This window comes from Microcebus murinus, chromosome 4 (genome assembly GCF_040939455.1).
Source record: "Microcebus murinus isolate Inina chromosome 4, M.murinus_Inina_mat1.0, whole genome shotgun sequence".
Taxonomy (NCBI): Eukaryota; Metazoa; Chordata; class Mammalia; order Primates; family Cheirogaleidae; genus Microcebus; species Microcebus murinus.
In genome coordinates, this window is record NC_134107.1 from 1,123,079 (window position 1) to 1,139,115 (window position 16,037).

Here is a 16,037-nt window from a genome sequence, read left to right on the forward strand (position 1 = left end):
GCCAAACGGTTGATTTTAGTTAGAACAATGCCAGATTTCATCCTTGCTTTCTTCTACCTGCAGTTTTAACAGACGCCCCAAAATCAGCAGAAAAGCTTGTGAAGGGTATAACCTCAGTCACAGCAAGCGGTATAAGTGGGTGTTTTTAGTAATTTTGAAAAGTTGATACAATCTTTCTAAACATACAAGATAGCTCTAATCATCCAGTTTACACTAAACATATTTGCTGAATTGATTAAAAAAAAAAGATGCCATTTAAAGAAACTGTGTTGGCAGGCAGTTTTCTGAGGGAAATAATTTTTCTAGGGTGATTTTGAAAGGACCAACTTTTTAACTTCGTAAATGCCAGCCTTGTCCACCAGGGGGCGCCATGGCCACAGCCATCAGAGGACAAGAGGCTCCAGCCCTTGCACATGACCGCTGGGATGAAGGCTCAGAGCTAAGGCTGCCCTTGCTGCAGGACTACGCAGGGCTGGGGCAGGTGGTGAGGCTGCTGGTTCCATCAGTGACCAAGTGTCCACTGTGCACGGCCCCCAGAGCCCGGCAGACGGGGCTCCCTGCCCGCTGCGCCCCGTCTCAGAACCAGCTTCTCTGTGCAGCTGCTGTCTTAGGACGCTGGAGCCCCTTCCCTGAGGAATCTTCTGAGCATGCTAGTGGGAGACATCCTCACGGCCACCTCCTAGAGGAGGAAGCTGAGGCACAGGAAGCCACCCGCCGGGCTCCCGAAACCAGGAGGTGACAAGGCCAGGCAGGAACCAGGTGCACGACCGCGAGCCCTGGCTCCAGGCACCGCACCCGCCACCTCCCGCCAGGGCAGGGCCCGGCGCGTCAATCCAGAACACCTCCAGCTGTGGAGCGAGGGCGAGCCCTGGGCCCCCGGCCGTCCGCCACGGCAGCCACAGCTGGCGCAGGCCACGAGGGCTGGACTGTCCTCGCCCCATCACTCCGCACCGTCCTCCGGGGACGCCGTGTGCACCCATCTCCCTGCGGGGACGGAGAAGAGCTGCTGACACTGAGTCACAGCTGAGCCGCGAGACCCAGATTCGAGAGGACGGGACCGGACACGACCAGCAAGCGTGCGACGGGGGAGGACGCGGCCTCACGGCGTGGGTGACGGCACTTGGCCTGGGCTGCCGGGGACCAGGAGGCTGAACAGCCGCCACCTGGGGCTGCACCAGCACCACAAGCTGTGAGGCAGGAGGGAGGCAGGGAGCCCCCCCCCCCCCCCCCCCCCCGCTCCGAGTGGCCACGCGGCCCTGGGAGGGACCCGACATGCAGCAAGGCAGGGCTGACGGCAGGATTCCCGAGGGAGAGGGGAGAAAACCTCACAGCTCACGTCGTATGCAGAAGTGAACTGAAAGCTTTTCCTCTAGGATCAGGAACAAGGCAAAGACGCCGCTGTCCCCACTGCTATTCAACAGAGTTCTGGGAGGCCTTGCCAGGGTAATCAGGCAAAAGAAGGGTAATCAGAAAAAGAAGAAAAAGACATCCACATTGGAAATAGAAAAGGGAAAACTATCCCTATTTGCAGATGACATGATCTGATATATAGGAAATCGTGAAGAGTCTATGAAAACTATTAAAGCTAATAAACAAGTTGAGGAAAGTTGTAGGATACAGATCAACACGCCAAAGATCAGTGGTGTTTCTATAAACACTAGCAATGAGCAATCCAAAAACAAAATTTAAGAAAATGTTTCCATTTACAATTGCGTCAATAATAGTAACATACTTGGGAATAAATTTAACCATGGAGGTGCAAAACTTGTACACCGAAAACTATAAAATTCTGCCAAGGGAATTGAAAGATGATATACATAAATGGAGAGACTGTGTTGGTACATTGAAAGACTTACTGTTGTCAAATGGCAACATTCCCCAAGGTGCTCTAAGGATTTAATGAGTCCCCATCGAAATCACAATGGCTATTTTCGCAGAAATGTAAAAAGCTGATTTTCAAACACACACAGAATTGCAAGGGGTGCTGAACACCAAAACAATCTTGAAAAGGAACAAAGTTGGAAGGCACACTTCCTGATTTCAAACTTACTATAAAGTTACAGTGATCAAAACAGTGTGGTACTGGCGTAAGAACAGACACACAGACCCATGGCTTAGAAGTGAGAGTTCCAAAATAAAACCATACAACTATAGTCGATACATTTTCAACAGTGGTGCCAAGATCATTCACAAGAGGAAAGAACAGTTTTTTCAACAAATACTGCCAGGACAACTAGATCTCCATTTGTAGAAGAATGAATTTGGACCCCTACCTCACACCAGATACAAAAATTAACCCAAAATGGGTCAATGATCTAAATATGAGAGCTACAACTATAAAACTGTTAGAAGAAAACACACGAGGGTAAACCTTCATGATCTTGACTTAGCAATAATTTCTTAGATTTCACACTAAAAGCATGAGTAACATAAAAAAATCAGATAAATTGGACTTCTTCAAAATTAAAAACTTTTGTGCATCAAAGGACACTAACAAGAAAGCAAGAAAATCTACAGAATGGAAGAGAATATTTGCAAATCATATCTTGATAAGGATCTCATCTCAGAATACACAAAGAAATCCTATAACTCAACAACAACAATAGCAAAAACAAATTAAAAAATTAGCAAAGGACTTGAATATGCACTTCTCCAAAGAAGATGCATTGCCAGAAAGGATGCTCAACATCATTAGTCATCAGGGAAATGCAAACCAAAACCACGATGCAATCCCACATCACACTGATTGTGACGGCTATAACACACACACACACAACTAGAAAATAAGCGCTGGCCAGAATGCAGACCCCAGCGCACAGCTGCTGAGACTGTAAGATGGTGCAGCCACTGTGCAAAACAGTTTGGAGGTTCTTCAGAAAGTTCAACACAGGATTAGCGTAGGACCCAGCAATTCCACTGCTGGGTGTAAACCGAGAGAAGTGAGAACAAGTGACAGAACAAACCCTCGTACACGAATGCGCACAGCAGCGCCATTCGCCGCAGCCAGCAGGCCCAGGCAGCACCAACGCCCATCAACAGATACAGGGACCGGACAAATACAACGCGGTGTGCCCACACACGGGAGCATCTGACCGTAAAGAGGAAGGAACCTTGAAAACAAGCTCAGTGAGAGGAGCCAGACAGGAAGGCCACCACGCGGTGTGTGACTCCCCTGATGTGAAATGTCCACAACACGCCGAGCCCCAGGCAGGAGGCAGATTAGTGGCTGCCAGGGCCTGGGGGAGAGGGAATAGGGAGTGACTCACAGTGGGGACAGGGTGTCCTTTTGGGGTGATGGAATGTTCTAGAACTAGATAGTAGTGAAGGCAGTACAACACTGTGAATGCACTAAATCCCACTGGATTGTTTGCTTTAAAATGGCGAATTTTTTGTTACGTAAATTTCACCTCAATTTTTAAAAAAGGCTTATGTTCACAGAGGGAAAAAATAAATAAAAAGGATGTGGGAACGGCGGCGGCGGCGGCGGCGGGGCTCGGGCCACGGCTGAGGGAGAAGGGTTCCTCCCCACCTCTGCGCCCCACCCCCGCAGGCCGCCCGGCCTTGCTCTCCAGCCCACCTGCGGAGCCCAAGGCCAAGCCCGGCCCGCAGAGCCCCAGATGCAGGCTCTGACCCGCTGCTCCTTCCCCCAGGGCCACAGGTGAGGTGGTGGCTCCTCTGTCCTGGGTGGCAGCTCCACCCGGGCCCACCGTCCCCGTGGGAACACGCTCCGCCCCCCAAGCCAGCACTCTGGACGCAGGCGCCGTCTGCGCAGAGAAGCGCCACCAGCCGCCGAGCACGGTCACCCGCTTGCTGTGCGAGGGCAGCCCGGGTCGAGGGGCCCCCAGACGCCTGCTGCACCCTCTGTAGCTTCCGGGGACCCTCGGCGTGTCCCGCAGGGTGGACAGGCTGAGCTGGCCGGGGCCCCGCCTCCCCGCCGAGGCCCCGCTGGGCCGGGGCTCCCCGTACTCACCAGGGACCGCTTGGCTTCGGGAAGGAACTGTCCGAACTCCGAGAGCAGGTCCTCCTGGCCCCGGAAGAGGTTGGCCACCTCGGTGAACACCTCCTCTTCGGACATGCCTCGGAATGGCCGGCCCTTCGTGTTCAGCTGCTCCTTCTGCCGGGGTTTGGGCAAGGGGAAATGGCTGGTTAGGCAAGGAAGGAGGGAGGCCCCCGGCGGCCGGACGCTCAGGCAGCCCACCGCGGAGACAGAGGGAGCGACTCCCGGAGCAGAACCTGCTGGCGGAGCCCGAGACATCCTGTGTGCCTGCTCCCGGACCCCGCTGCCCAGCGCGGCCTGAGCCCCGGGCTGGGGACAAGGCCCGTGCCAGGAGCGTGGCGGGACACGAGGAAGGGCACCGAGAAGCATCTGTGAGCAGAGCAGCGGGACGGGGCGGGGGTGCCGGCTGGAATCGGCAGGCTGGGCAGGTGCAAGGTCACAGGCGACCCCGGCCCTCCCAAGGGCAAGGGGATCCCAGCAGCCGGCGCTGGGCCTTGAAGGGGAGGAAAGGGGGAAAGAACAAAGGGAAGGAACTTCCAGGCCCAGGGACCTGCTGGCCCAGCGTCACCAGACCCAAGGGAAACAATCTGATCCAGAGCTTAAAGCTACAAGAGGCCCAAAGGGGACCCAGGTGGGAGGGCAGGACCGGCCGGCACAACCGAAGGCGGCCGCTGAAAATCCGTCCCTGTGAACTTCCTACGTGAGAATGCGCGTCACGGTGCCAGAGGCAGCGGCCAGCCCACAGGGTGCGTGGCCCAGCTCTCAGCGTCCCCAGCCCAGGGCTGCACCAGAGGCAGCGGCGGGGTTCCGCAGGGTGCGTGGCCCAGCTCTCAGCGTCCCCAGCCCAGGGCTGCAGCATGGGGCGGTCACCCGTGGGCGGCTCCTCCCCGCCGGGCCGGCTGCAGCCTTCAGGAAGGGGAGCGAGTTTACGTCCCGCCCCCCTAGCACCTGCACAGGAGGCGAGGGAAAGCCAACAACCATCCTTCCAGAAAGTCACTGGTGTTCTTGAAAGCCAAATAAAAATATGAGCAAAGGCCGCTCCGTTCAGAGAGAAAGCAGAAACGATCCACGTGCAGACGAAACGATGGCCAAGGCAGAGAACCGCGCCTGGCTGACCCGAGCCACGCGGGAGCCACGACAACACCCTGCACCCCTCCCACATCCACTCGCTCCCTCAGCGCCCCGCTGTGCTCACAGCCACCTGTCCCTGCCCCACCTGACTTCGGACCACCTCCTCCCAGCCCCTCAGTGCCTCGTCAGTACTCGCGTGGCTCTCGGCCATGTAACATGCGTGCGGCAGCGCCGCCGTTCTGAGCGGGCACCTGTATTTTTCAGGTATCACTGGGGAAGTTTCTGGGTGCCGTGCTCTCACCCCGTTTTCCCATGAGCCCTGCGGTTCGACTGCGAGTTTGCAGAGGGAGGTCATTTTGGGGGCGCAGCTGCGTGGGGGCAGGACCGTGTCCGTCTGGGCACACGCAGGACATCCGCGCAAGGCCGTGCGATGGGTGGCAGCGCCCAGGGCTGACGCGCGGCAGGCCCTGTGCTCGAATCAGCTGCCTCAGTTAACTTCTTTGAACCCAGGCCTCACCTGGCTCCACCAGCTTCATGGCCATTTTATGGAGAAGAACCCCAAGGCTCGGGGAGGTGAAGTCAAGGGCCCCACCGGAGCAGGTGGCAGAGGGAGGGCCGGGGGGGAGGCCCCGTGGAGATGGAACAGTTACGAGCGGTCAGACGGACCCTAGAGCCGCTTGGTTTGGCTCTAATGGTACCTCAGAAAACTCTCAACCAATGCTCTAAAATCGGGATAATGCAACAATTCAGATTTCTCACTTCTCTGCAAGAGATGGGCGGCCTGAGGTTGGAGTCGCCTAGGGGCCTGCTTAAAATGCAGGTGCCAGGTGGCCCCAGCGAAGGGCAGCCCCACGCACGGAGGCCCGGCCATCTGTGCGCTCAACCAACTGCCAGCGGTTTGGGTTGGGGGCACTGCACTGTCCCGTCCCCCCTCCCCCACGGCGCTCTCTCGGAAATGGTGCACGACACGAACACAAACTCGCGTCATGCTCAGACTGCTGCCTGGCACGTGTAGCGTGTCCAAACAGATCTGCGTGTTCAGACCCAGCGCTGCGGCAGCACACCGGCCGCGTTCTGTGCCCCTGGATAGATGAGTCTCTAACCCACCTGGGCTTCCCCTGCACCCGCCCCAGGACGGAGCCACTGCTCGGCTCCCACGATCCTCCTGGCTCTCACGCGAGGACCCACGAAGCCAGGGAGGGAGCCGCACACTCCAGTCACCAGCGTCACCCCTGCACCCGCTCCAATGCTCACAGCTGCCACTGCCACGGCTCATGTGCTTCGTGAAGCAAGAGTTTCAAGGCTGCACCAGCACCCCAAAAACGCCAGAGGCTGAGGACAACAGGGCCTGCGTGTGACACCCACACCGCGGGCGGCAAATAGTCCCCCAAAACGGCCTCGCCGAGGGCATAGGGAGCAGATGCCATCATCAGTCTGATCTTAAATGTTCTCTAGGCATGTATGCTAAAAAGAATCCTCCTTCTTCACTTGACATACTAAAGCTGTGCAGATTGTGCAGATTTCTCTTTTCATTTTTGAGACAGAGTCTCACTCTGTTGCCCAGGCTAGAATGCCAAGGCGTCAGCCTGGCTCACAGCAACCTCACAATCCTGGGCTCAAGTGATCCTCCTGCATCAGCCTCCCAAGTAGCTGGGACTACAGGCATGTGCCACCATGCCCGGCTCATTTTTTTTTAACTTTCTGTAGAGACAGGGTCTTGCTATGTTGTCCAGGCTGGTCTCCAACTCCTGGGCTCAAGCAATCCTCCCACCTCAGCTTCCCAAAGTTGCTGGGATTACAGGCATGAGCCACTGCATCCGGCCAAATGTCATTTTTAACAGTGGGTTCTGCTGTTTAAAAAAATAGATGTGTGGGCCAGGTACAGTGGCTCACGCCTATAATCCTAGCACTTTGGGAGGCTAAAGCGGGAAGATTCCTTGAAGCCAGGAATTCCAGACCAGCTTGAGCAAGAGTGAGACCCCATCTCTACAAAAACAAAAGCACAGAAAAATTAACTAGGCATGGTGGTGCGCGTCTGTAGTCCCAGCTACTCGGGAGGCTGAGGCAGGAGGATCGCTTGAGCCCAGGAGATTGAGGTTGCAGTGAGCTATGATGACGCCACGGCACTCCAGCCTGGGCAATGGAGTGAGACCTTATCTCAAAAAAAAAGAAAAAGAAAAAGAAAAGCAGCAAGGGAAACTCGGCGTGTAGGCGAGGAGGAGCCTGTACAGGCGCAGACGCCAGTCATGGCCCGCGCCCACACTTCCCGCCCCCTGCGGGCCGCCCTGGCCCTTCCCACAGGCCGCTCCCGACACCAACACCGAGCGCCCACCCTTCTGAGCGCCGACCGCCCGACGGCCTGACGGTCTGGTGAGACTCAGCCTGACAGGCCCCTCCCTGACCCACTTCTCCTCTGGCACCCGAGGCGCCTCCTGCCCCGGGCTGAGCGACTGCGCGGCAGCGAGCACGCGTCTCCGCCGCCTCGGCCCTGGCACCGGCCCGCTGTGATGGCACAGCTAAGGGGCAGTCGTGTCGTCTCAACACCAACAAAGTCGCCTCGTAAAAGGACAACCATTTTCTTGGGTTCTGCTTTTAAATCCCCCTGATGCTCATTCCCAGTGGCTCCTGGGTGCGGCTGTGCGCCAAGGGACGAGTCGGAATGAGAGCCGATCAGAACTCCGGCAGGGGTTTATGTCCCCAGCAACGCCGGCCACGGCGGCCGAAAGGCAGGTGCGGCCCGTCCGTCGGCAGACGGAGGCCACGCAAGTGCATCTCCTCCAGGCTTGCCTAGGAAGGAGACTCCGACGCACCTACCACGCAGGTGACCCGAGGACACTCTGCTACGTGAAAAGGGCCAGTCGCGAAAGGACCGGCACTGTGTGCTTCCGTTTGTGACAGGTCCCCGGAGTTGTTAAACTCGGAGAGACAGAGAGCAGAGCCGGGGCTGGCGGCCAGGGAGCGGAGTTTCAGTCTGACCAGACAGGGCGTTCTGGAGGGGGAAGTGATAGCTGCACGACAATGTGAACGTACTCAATGCCACCAAACTGCACACTTCAACGTGGGTACAGTGGTGAATTTTATGTGTATTTCACTAGAGTAAAAAAAAAAAAAAGCAATGCCAAAAACAAGAAAACAAAAACACCACCGATCGGGATCTTAAGGGTTTCATGCATTCAGACGAGAGAGTCCGGGTATCCCCAGTGCTGGCGCGGGGGGTGCCGCAGACACGCGGGAGGAAGGCGCCAGCCCTCACCTGGTAGGTGTGCAGTATCTCCAGGAAGGACCTGTAGATCTCCGGGTGGTCCAGGAAGCGCGTCTTGATCTTGTTCACGTAGCTGATGGCGTTGTTGAACTCCACCGAGTCCGACTCCAGGGGCCCCTGGGGCTTGTCTTCCTTGTACGGCAGCTGCTGCTTGAAGTCCTCGGCGCAGTCGCCGTGGCTGTGCGAATTCTCCTGGCAACAACGCGACAGTGAGCGCACGCTGGGAACAGACCGTGAGAAACACCAGGCCCGGCCGCTGTCCGTGCGAGAGCAGACGGCGCCGGCCTGGAGCCGGGTTTCACCGGACACCAAGGGGAGGTAGGAAGACAGGGAAAGCCAGCGCCCATGGGACAATCCAGGAGAGGGTAGTGGCGGTGGCTTGGGCATGCATGGTAGAGATGAGGTGGTGCGAAAGGGTCAGATTCTGGAGAGACTTTGAAAGGAGGGGCAACAGGACTTCCTGACAGACTGAATGTGGAATGTGACTGAATGTGGCCGCTGCGTGGCCACGTCCGCCCAGAGAGAGAAACGCCTCCCACGCCACGACGAGCCACTCCGTGTGGCCCACGCCTCCGCCTGAGCATCCACACGCAGCCCCCACCTGGATATTCCAAGGAGGCCCCGATGGCACCTGTCACGCAAGGAGCAGTCCCCGACCCCCTCCCGGGCCTCGATCACCGCAGCAGGGCCACCAGCTGCACCCAGGGAGTCGGGCATCGGGAAGCACCCCTGCCTCTCAACTCCTCACTGACTCCCCCCGCCCCCCATCACTGCCCAGATCACCCGGGACCCCTCCCTGGCCTCCCAGGCATCTCCTGACACCTCACGCCATTCCCAGCACAGCAGCAGAGCTGCCTTCCAGAACCCTCCGCCAGCCCCCGGGCGCCTGGCTCTCTCCCCTACCTTCTCTCCTCCATTGCCTGGCCCCACCGGTCTCCTGGCTGCTCCCTCCGCCCACCTGCTCCCAGCCCAGGCCCCCACGCCCCACCACCACTCCAGACCCCGCCCCCGCACGCCAGGCCCTGGCCTGCTCTGGCCCCTCTGCCTCGACGCCGCGGCACCAAAGCCCCTCACAGTCGGCGCCTGCCCATCTGCTTCTCGCTGCAGTCCCCACTCGGCCACACAGGCCCTAGAGCCGGCTCTCTGAACAAACCCAGGCCCTCCCTTGGAAGAAGGGGTCACCCACCGCCTGCTCTGTGAGCAAATAAGACACAAACACAAGAACGGACTTGTCGGGAGGTGCCGGGGCCTCCCCAGAGCACAGTGCGGTGGTCCCCTGTGCAAGCGCTGCGGCCACGTAGGTCAGGAGCTGCACCTCGAGGGCTTCCCTCCGTCTCTGTGCAAGCCGCCCTTGTCCCCCAGGAGACCCGGTCTGCCCCGAAGGGGACCTGGGAGCCGAGCGCCACTGCTTCCCACGGACGTCCACTTCTGGGTCTTATGCCGCTGCCCAGCGACGTTCCGGAAGGCGGGTCAAGAGCACGACAGGACTTCATCTCAGTCACTTCTCTTCCTACTGTTGTGCTTCCGTCAAACATACTAACACAAGGCAGGGTGGCGTAAGAATGGCACAGGCTTGGGACTGGGGGGCTCTCTGCAGAGGTGACGCTGTGACTGGGCCCAAACTACCAGACCCAAAATGACGGTGGCCCAGGAGGCTGAGGTCCCAGCAAGAGCACGCTCTCTCCTCCAGCCTCCCGGGTCCCGCTGGCCATACATGCTGGGACGTGTCTGTCTCCCCTTTACAATCGCATTCCCAACTAAGGGGGCTCCACCCTCCAGGGACACCTGGCAATACTGGCAGATATTGAAATACTAAAATATTGTCACATCCGGGGGAGGGGTGCTGCTGGCATCTGGTGGGCAGAGCGGGGGACGCTGCCTGATAGCCTACGGCGCCCGGGACGGCCCCCACCAGAAAGAACACCCCAGCCCTAGCGGCAGCAGCGCTGAGGCTGAGACCCTCCGCGCCACAGGGTCCACAGGCCTGGGACTCTCTCATTCACCTTCCTCCGCGCCTGACAGCCACCGCGTCTTTGCCTGTCGTTGGCCGGCGTCAGGGTGAAATAAAAAATGGGGAAAAAAACCAAACAAAAAACAAAAAGGCTCTCCTTTAAAACGGTGAAGCCAGAAAACCGACAGGAAAAGAACATCACCAGGGCATTTGTGCGAGGAGCCCGGAGAGGTTTTCAGGCTACCGTGGCCTCTCCGAGGACTCCAGGAAGCCGACAGGCCATCTAGTGTCTCCCGTGCGCCTGCCCCGAGGCCGCACGGGTACCGGCCCCGACTGCTGGGGAGCAGGGCTGGAAACCCGGCGGGTCCCTCGGCACCCACCGAAGCCGAATGGCCTTGGGGCCCAAAGGGAACGGCCTCCCCGACAGCGGGCGGAGGCCCGACAGACACATGGCTGCTTCCAGGCAGCAGCTAAACCGTGAGGCCCTGTCCCCGAGTAGCTACTGAGTGGGAGTTCTTGTCAAGCCTTTCTCCAAGCCACCCAAGCCACCCAGGGGAGACAAGACTGCCAGCCGTCCGCTGTGCCGGGAACAGCAGGGACGCCGCGGCTACTTGAAGGAAGCGCCGGCCCCGAGTCCAGCCCGTGTGGCTCCTGTCAAGCTCCAGCCCTGACAGCCCAGCCCCTCCCACGGCCGGGGCGGCGGAAAGGCCATTTCCACTCGCAGGGGTCACTATTCACACCTCCCGGCTTCACACTTCCCGGCTCCGGCGCTTTCTGAGTGGCGGAAGCGCTTGCTTCCCCCGAGGCCTCGAGCGCCCCAGAGCTCAATCTCTCCAGGCTTTCCGGTCTGGCCGGGCCCTGCCTCTGGACCTTGCGGCTCCACTTGCGAACGTGAAACGGAACCTCTCCGGAACCCAGCGGCCACGCACTTCCAACTTCCCTTTTAAAGCCGAGCCGGCTTTAAGGAGGCCACGCGCTGCCGGCAGAGCTCGCCTTACGCAGAGAAGCAGCGGCTTCTACGCACCAGCCCCTCTCAGGAGGGCCGTCACTGCCACGCTGCCTTTCGCTGTTCTCTGTCCGAATCCCGGCTCCCCGGTTGACCTGACGCTCTGCGATGTCCCATCAAAGGAGAGACCTACGAGCGCTTCCGGCCACAGATGTTTACGTCCCTGCCCAAACCGTCAAGGTGGGGCTGGAGGAGGCTGAGAGAACTGGCTCCCTCACACCGCTGGCTCGTAACACGGGCAACTTTGCCCCCAGGAGACACCTGGCGATGTCTGGGGCTGCTTTTGGCTGTCACAATCGGGTGACGGGCGGTGAGGGGGAGGCCAGGGATGCTGCCAAACATCCCATGACACACCAGGCAGCCCCCAACAGCGAAGAAGTGTGCCCTAAATGGCAACGGTGCTGAGGTGGAGAAAAAAACAACGGTCATCTTATAAAAGCAAAGCTCGAGTGCTCGAGTAAGCTGTCTTTGTCTCAGAGGCTCAGGTGAGCACATGCGAGAGGCTGCAGAAACGGACGGGGTGTTAACCTATCGCCTGAGAAAGAAAGAACCAGAGCCACGCGCCTCAGCCGAGCCAAGGGCCCTGTCAACAATTAAACCGAGCACAGAATGTACACAGCAGAAACGGCCCCTCGCACACGCATCTCAACCACTTCATCGTCTCGCTGGCGGTGCTGAGAGCTCTCAGACGCAGACCAGCACCCGCCCGACTACGAGGGTGGGCCTGCCTGTCCACTCCCCGGGGAGCCGCAAGCCGAGACCTCGGCAACCGCTGATGTGGTTATTCTGACTTATCGTAAAATTCTGTGTCAGGAGGATGCCTCCCGACATCCACTCTTGCCTCAAACCTTCCAAACAGATCAATCGGGGAGGCAGAGGCTGCCTGTGTCGGCGTTTCGATCTGCTCTGATCTGTGCTAGATGCGATAAGCATGTCTAGGAAAAGAATGGATAGTAAGTGGCTTTCCAGCAACGACAGGAAGGAGGCACGGGGCCGACCTGGGTCGCAGGGTGTGCTGCGTTAAGGCAAGATGGCCGGCACGGCGGCAGCAGCTTACCTGGCTTGTCAGAGGCGACTGTATGTTTAACTTGCCATTCTTGGGAATGTCTATTCTGTATCCGAGCGGAAGGAAAGCGTTGAACCCGACGATGAGGTCAGGGTGCTCGTGAAAGAGCTGTGAGACCCGCCTGATGACTCCAGGAGTATCAATGCTAGAAGAAAGAGTAACGCAAGTGCGCAAAAGGGTCTCAGATAGCAAATTAAAAACGAAATCCATTCCTGACTCCCCTGATCCTGCCACACGACGAGCCGTTCAACTGACGACAAAACAACCTAACCGTGACTCTCTCGACAGCATCTGCAGACCATGATCTATTTCCAGAGCGGCTAGGCCTCGGCTCCCGCGCCCTCCCGAAGAGAACCAGAGAATGTTTACACAGCACAACTCCCCGAAACACTCCCAGCACGTGCGCACGCGCTCAGTTCTGAAAATGTCAGGAGAGCCGAATGCAAGGCCGGGACTCCCGGATGTGGCAGGAGGCCAAAGCCCTCTAAGTGATGTGATAAACTGCCTCATTTCGTATGCTTCAGGGATGACTATGACCCAGGTTTTGATCTGAGCAACCGATTGCAAAGCATAAACACCAAAGGCCCTTCAAGTGCAGCAAATGCGTAAGAACGTGAGAGATGGGGTCTCCCTCCCGGCTGCGCTCAGGGCCCAGGCCTTAGTCCGCCCTGCACCGGTGGAAGGAAATCGGGCTGGCCCCACCAAGATCCCAGAGAGGGAGCAGCAGCAGGGTGGGTGTGTGACCCGCGAAAGTCTGAGAGTCGAAGGGTCTGAGTTCTAGTCTCACTTCTGCCACAAAGGTGGGTTTCCTTCCATCTCTAACCCTTCTGATTCTGTGTCTACAAATGCAGCTCCTGTGTTTTAAATGCTCTGTGAGTGCCAGGTCCCTTACTAAGCGTTTTATGCACCTCACTTCCAAGCAGGCCTGAGACCAGGGTGAGCCGAGCAGAGCATCTCGGGGACAGGATTTAAGGGAGAGAGGGTGCCAAAAAACTCAATCATCAAGACAAATAACATTGTAATGCAGTGCTCGGAAAAAGAAAAAAAAAACAAAAAACAAAACGAGTCCCCTCCAAATCTTCCACGAAGATGACTTATTTAAAAATCAACATTTCAAATCGAGGCAGGACCTGGCTCTGCGCACTCGCCTCCCCTCTGCCTCCCCCACCCCTGCCCTCCTTCCAGGAATCCCCAGGAAAGCTCACCAAGGTGGAGACTATCCATTCCCATTTTGGGGTTTTTTTGTTGTTTTTTTTTTTTTAGGAGAAGGAGCTGAGGCTCTGAGACAACCCGCACAAGGTCACCCGGCTGGGGGAGGAGGGCACAGCCGGACTGGGGGAGCCCACCCAGCTCGGCCCGATCCCGGCCCAGGCGGGCCCCCCGGGGAGCGGAGGGGCCCCGCGGGTACCTCTGGCTTTTGAACTCCTTCATGATCTCCAGGAAGCCGTTGTAGGTGGCAGGGTCGCTGCCGAAGCGGATCTTCACCTGGTCCAGGTAGGTGAGGGCGTCCTCCACCTGCGAGGAGGGGGAGGGTCCCAGTGGGCCGGGGGGCGCTGGAGGAGGGGCCGGGCGGGGCGGCGGGGGTCCCCGGCGGGGCCGGGGCCGGGCCGGGCCTCCGGGGGGCCGAGGGGAGGCCGAGGGGAGGCCGGGGGGAGGCCGGGGGGGTCCCGGGCCGCGCAGAGGGGAGGCCGAGGCGGAGGCGGGGCCGGGCGGGGCCCGGGTGAGGGGCGCCCGCCTACGGGGTCCAGAGGGCCGCGTCCCCGCGGGAGGGCGGGGAGGCCACTCACGTGCACCGGCAGCTTCTCGTGGCCCGCGGAGCCCGAGCGACCCCAGCGGGCGCCGCTCAGCCCCCGGCCCGCGGGGCCGCCGCCGCCGCCGCCAGCGTGCGCCATGTTGGAAGTCAGAGCCGCGGCCCGCCCCGCCCCCGCCCCGGGGCCCAGCACGCATGCGCGGGGGCCGCCCCGGTGGGCGGGTCCCGGTGACGTCAGCGGACGGGGCGTGGCTCCCTGAGAGACTCCTTAGGTCCCCAATTGGAATCCTAACCAGAGACTGATCCAGCAAGCGGGTGCTGGGCCTGGCAGAACCCGCCGCCTGCTTGCGTCCGGCCCCCCTCAGGCTCAGAGTGATTTTCACATGTTTGCGTGGTTGGGGGGAAATATTCCAAAAGACAGGAATATTCGGTGACGTGTGAAAATTCTATGGAATTCACATTTCAGCGTTCCTAAATAAAGTTTTATTGGCACGCAGACACGCCCATTCGTTCACCTGGCTGCTCTTGCTCCACGGAGGCAGAGTGAGTGGCTGTGAAAGATCCAAAGACCAGCAGAGCCTGATGTATTTGCCATCTGGCCTTTTGTGGGATAAGTCTACACGTCTCCGCTTTGAGGAGTTTGTGCGACCATGGGAGTGTGTGCACACAGCACCCTAATACAGGCCCCTGCAGGGTGATTTTTCTGCTAAATGGACTTTGGCTTAGTCCCACTCCTCCGGGCTCTACTTCCCTAGCTTTGACACCATTACTTCCCGACTGGACCAGTTCAGGAGCCTGGTACTTCCAAGAACTCACATCAATCCACCACTGCCCCCAAACCTCCACGGGGGCCATCCTGTTTCTTAGGAGATGAACTCTAAGCACCTACATTGCAGCCCGTCAGACTTTGCCCTTCTGAACCTTTTCGTGCAAGATTTCCTACGCAAGCGGACTGCCCTGTGTTCATGCATAACCTCCTGCTGCATTGCCTGACCAGGCTGGTGGCTTCCTGGCCCCAAGCACGTACGTGAAAAGGTCCAGGAAAGTTGAGAGTAAATTAGCATCGAGGGCATCCTTTACCAGGCACCATGCAAGGCGCTGGGAATAGAATGATAAAAACTAACATGAACTCGGAACTCAGAACTTTCAGCCTTTCTGGGGATAGACAAACAGGAATCAATTAATCACACAAATGTGAAGTTTCAAGTGTAACATATACTTGGAAGGGAAGGTATAAATGTAACAGTTACTAAATCCCTGTTACTGTGGCTGTGTAACAAACCACCCTAAGATTCAGTAGCTTCAGATGATTGCAACAACATTTATTTCACTCTCCAATCTGCAACTGGGGCAGGCTTGGCAGAAATCGCTTATCCCTGGTGGCTTTGGTGTCATCGGGGGTGACTCATAAGGCTGGGGACTGGAATTGTTTGAACGTTTGTTCATGCACACGCCTGTCATCTGCTCCTGGCTATAGGCTGAGACCCTTCCTGGAGCTGTTGCCCGGAACATGTACATGTAGCCCCCTCCCCACCCACTGGGCATCCTGGGCTTCCTCACAGCATGGCTGCCAGGTTCCAAGAGCAATCGCCCTGAGAGTGAGTTAGCCAGGTGAAAATCATATTGCCCTTTTTGTTTGTTTGTTTGTCTGTCTACAGAGATGGGGGTCTCATTGTCCTGCCCAGGTCAGCCTTGAACTCCTGGACTCAAGCAATGCTCCCACCTCAACCTCTCAAAGAGCTGGGACTACAGACGCCCACCACTGTGCACGGTTCCCATATTACTTCTTCTGACCCAGCCTCGGAAGTCACACAGAATCATTTCCATTGCTTTCTGTCCATAAAGGCTGTTAGGAAGTCCCTCCCAAATTCAAGAGGAGGGCAACCTGGGGAGTGGCCAGGTTCCGGAATAGCCTGTGGGACTGGAAATATGCC

The 16,037-nt window shown here is 58.1% G+C and overlaps 1 protein-coding gene across 2 annotated transcripts in view; it reads right to left on the bottom strand.

Moving 5' to 3' along the window:
• SIN3B (SIN3 transcription regulator family member B) overlaps window positions 1-14,300 on the bottom strand; it is a 33,997-nt gene extending 19,697 nt beyond the window's left edge. For both annotated transcript variants that reach the window (XM_076001467.1, XM_012758387.3), the window contains exons 1-5: window positions 14,141-14,300; window positions 13,762-13,868; window positions 12,345-12,498; window positions 8,322-8,522; window positions 3,971-4,114 (exon numbers count right to left, since the gene is read on the bottom strand). In XM_076001467.1, the coding sequence (XP_075857582.1) occupies window positions 3,971-4,114; window positions 8,322-8,522; window positions 12,345-12,498; window positions 13,762-13,868; window positions 14,141-14,245 (711 nt within the window). In that variant the 5' untranslated portion in view covers window positions 14,246-14,300. The remainder of the gene's footprint in view (window positions 1-3,970; window positions 4,115-8,321; window positions 8,523-12,344; window positions 12,499-13,761; window positions 13,869-14,140) is intronic.
• Between the last annotated feature and the right edge of the window lie 1,737 nt (window positions 14,301-16,037).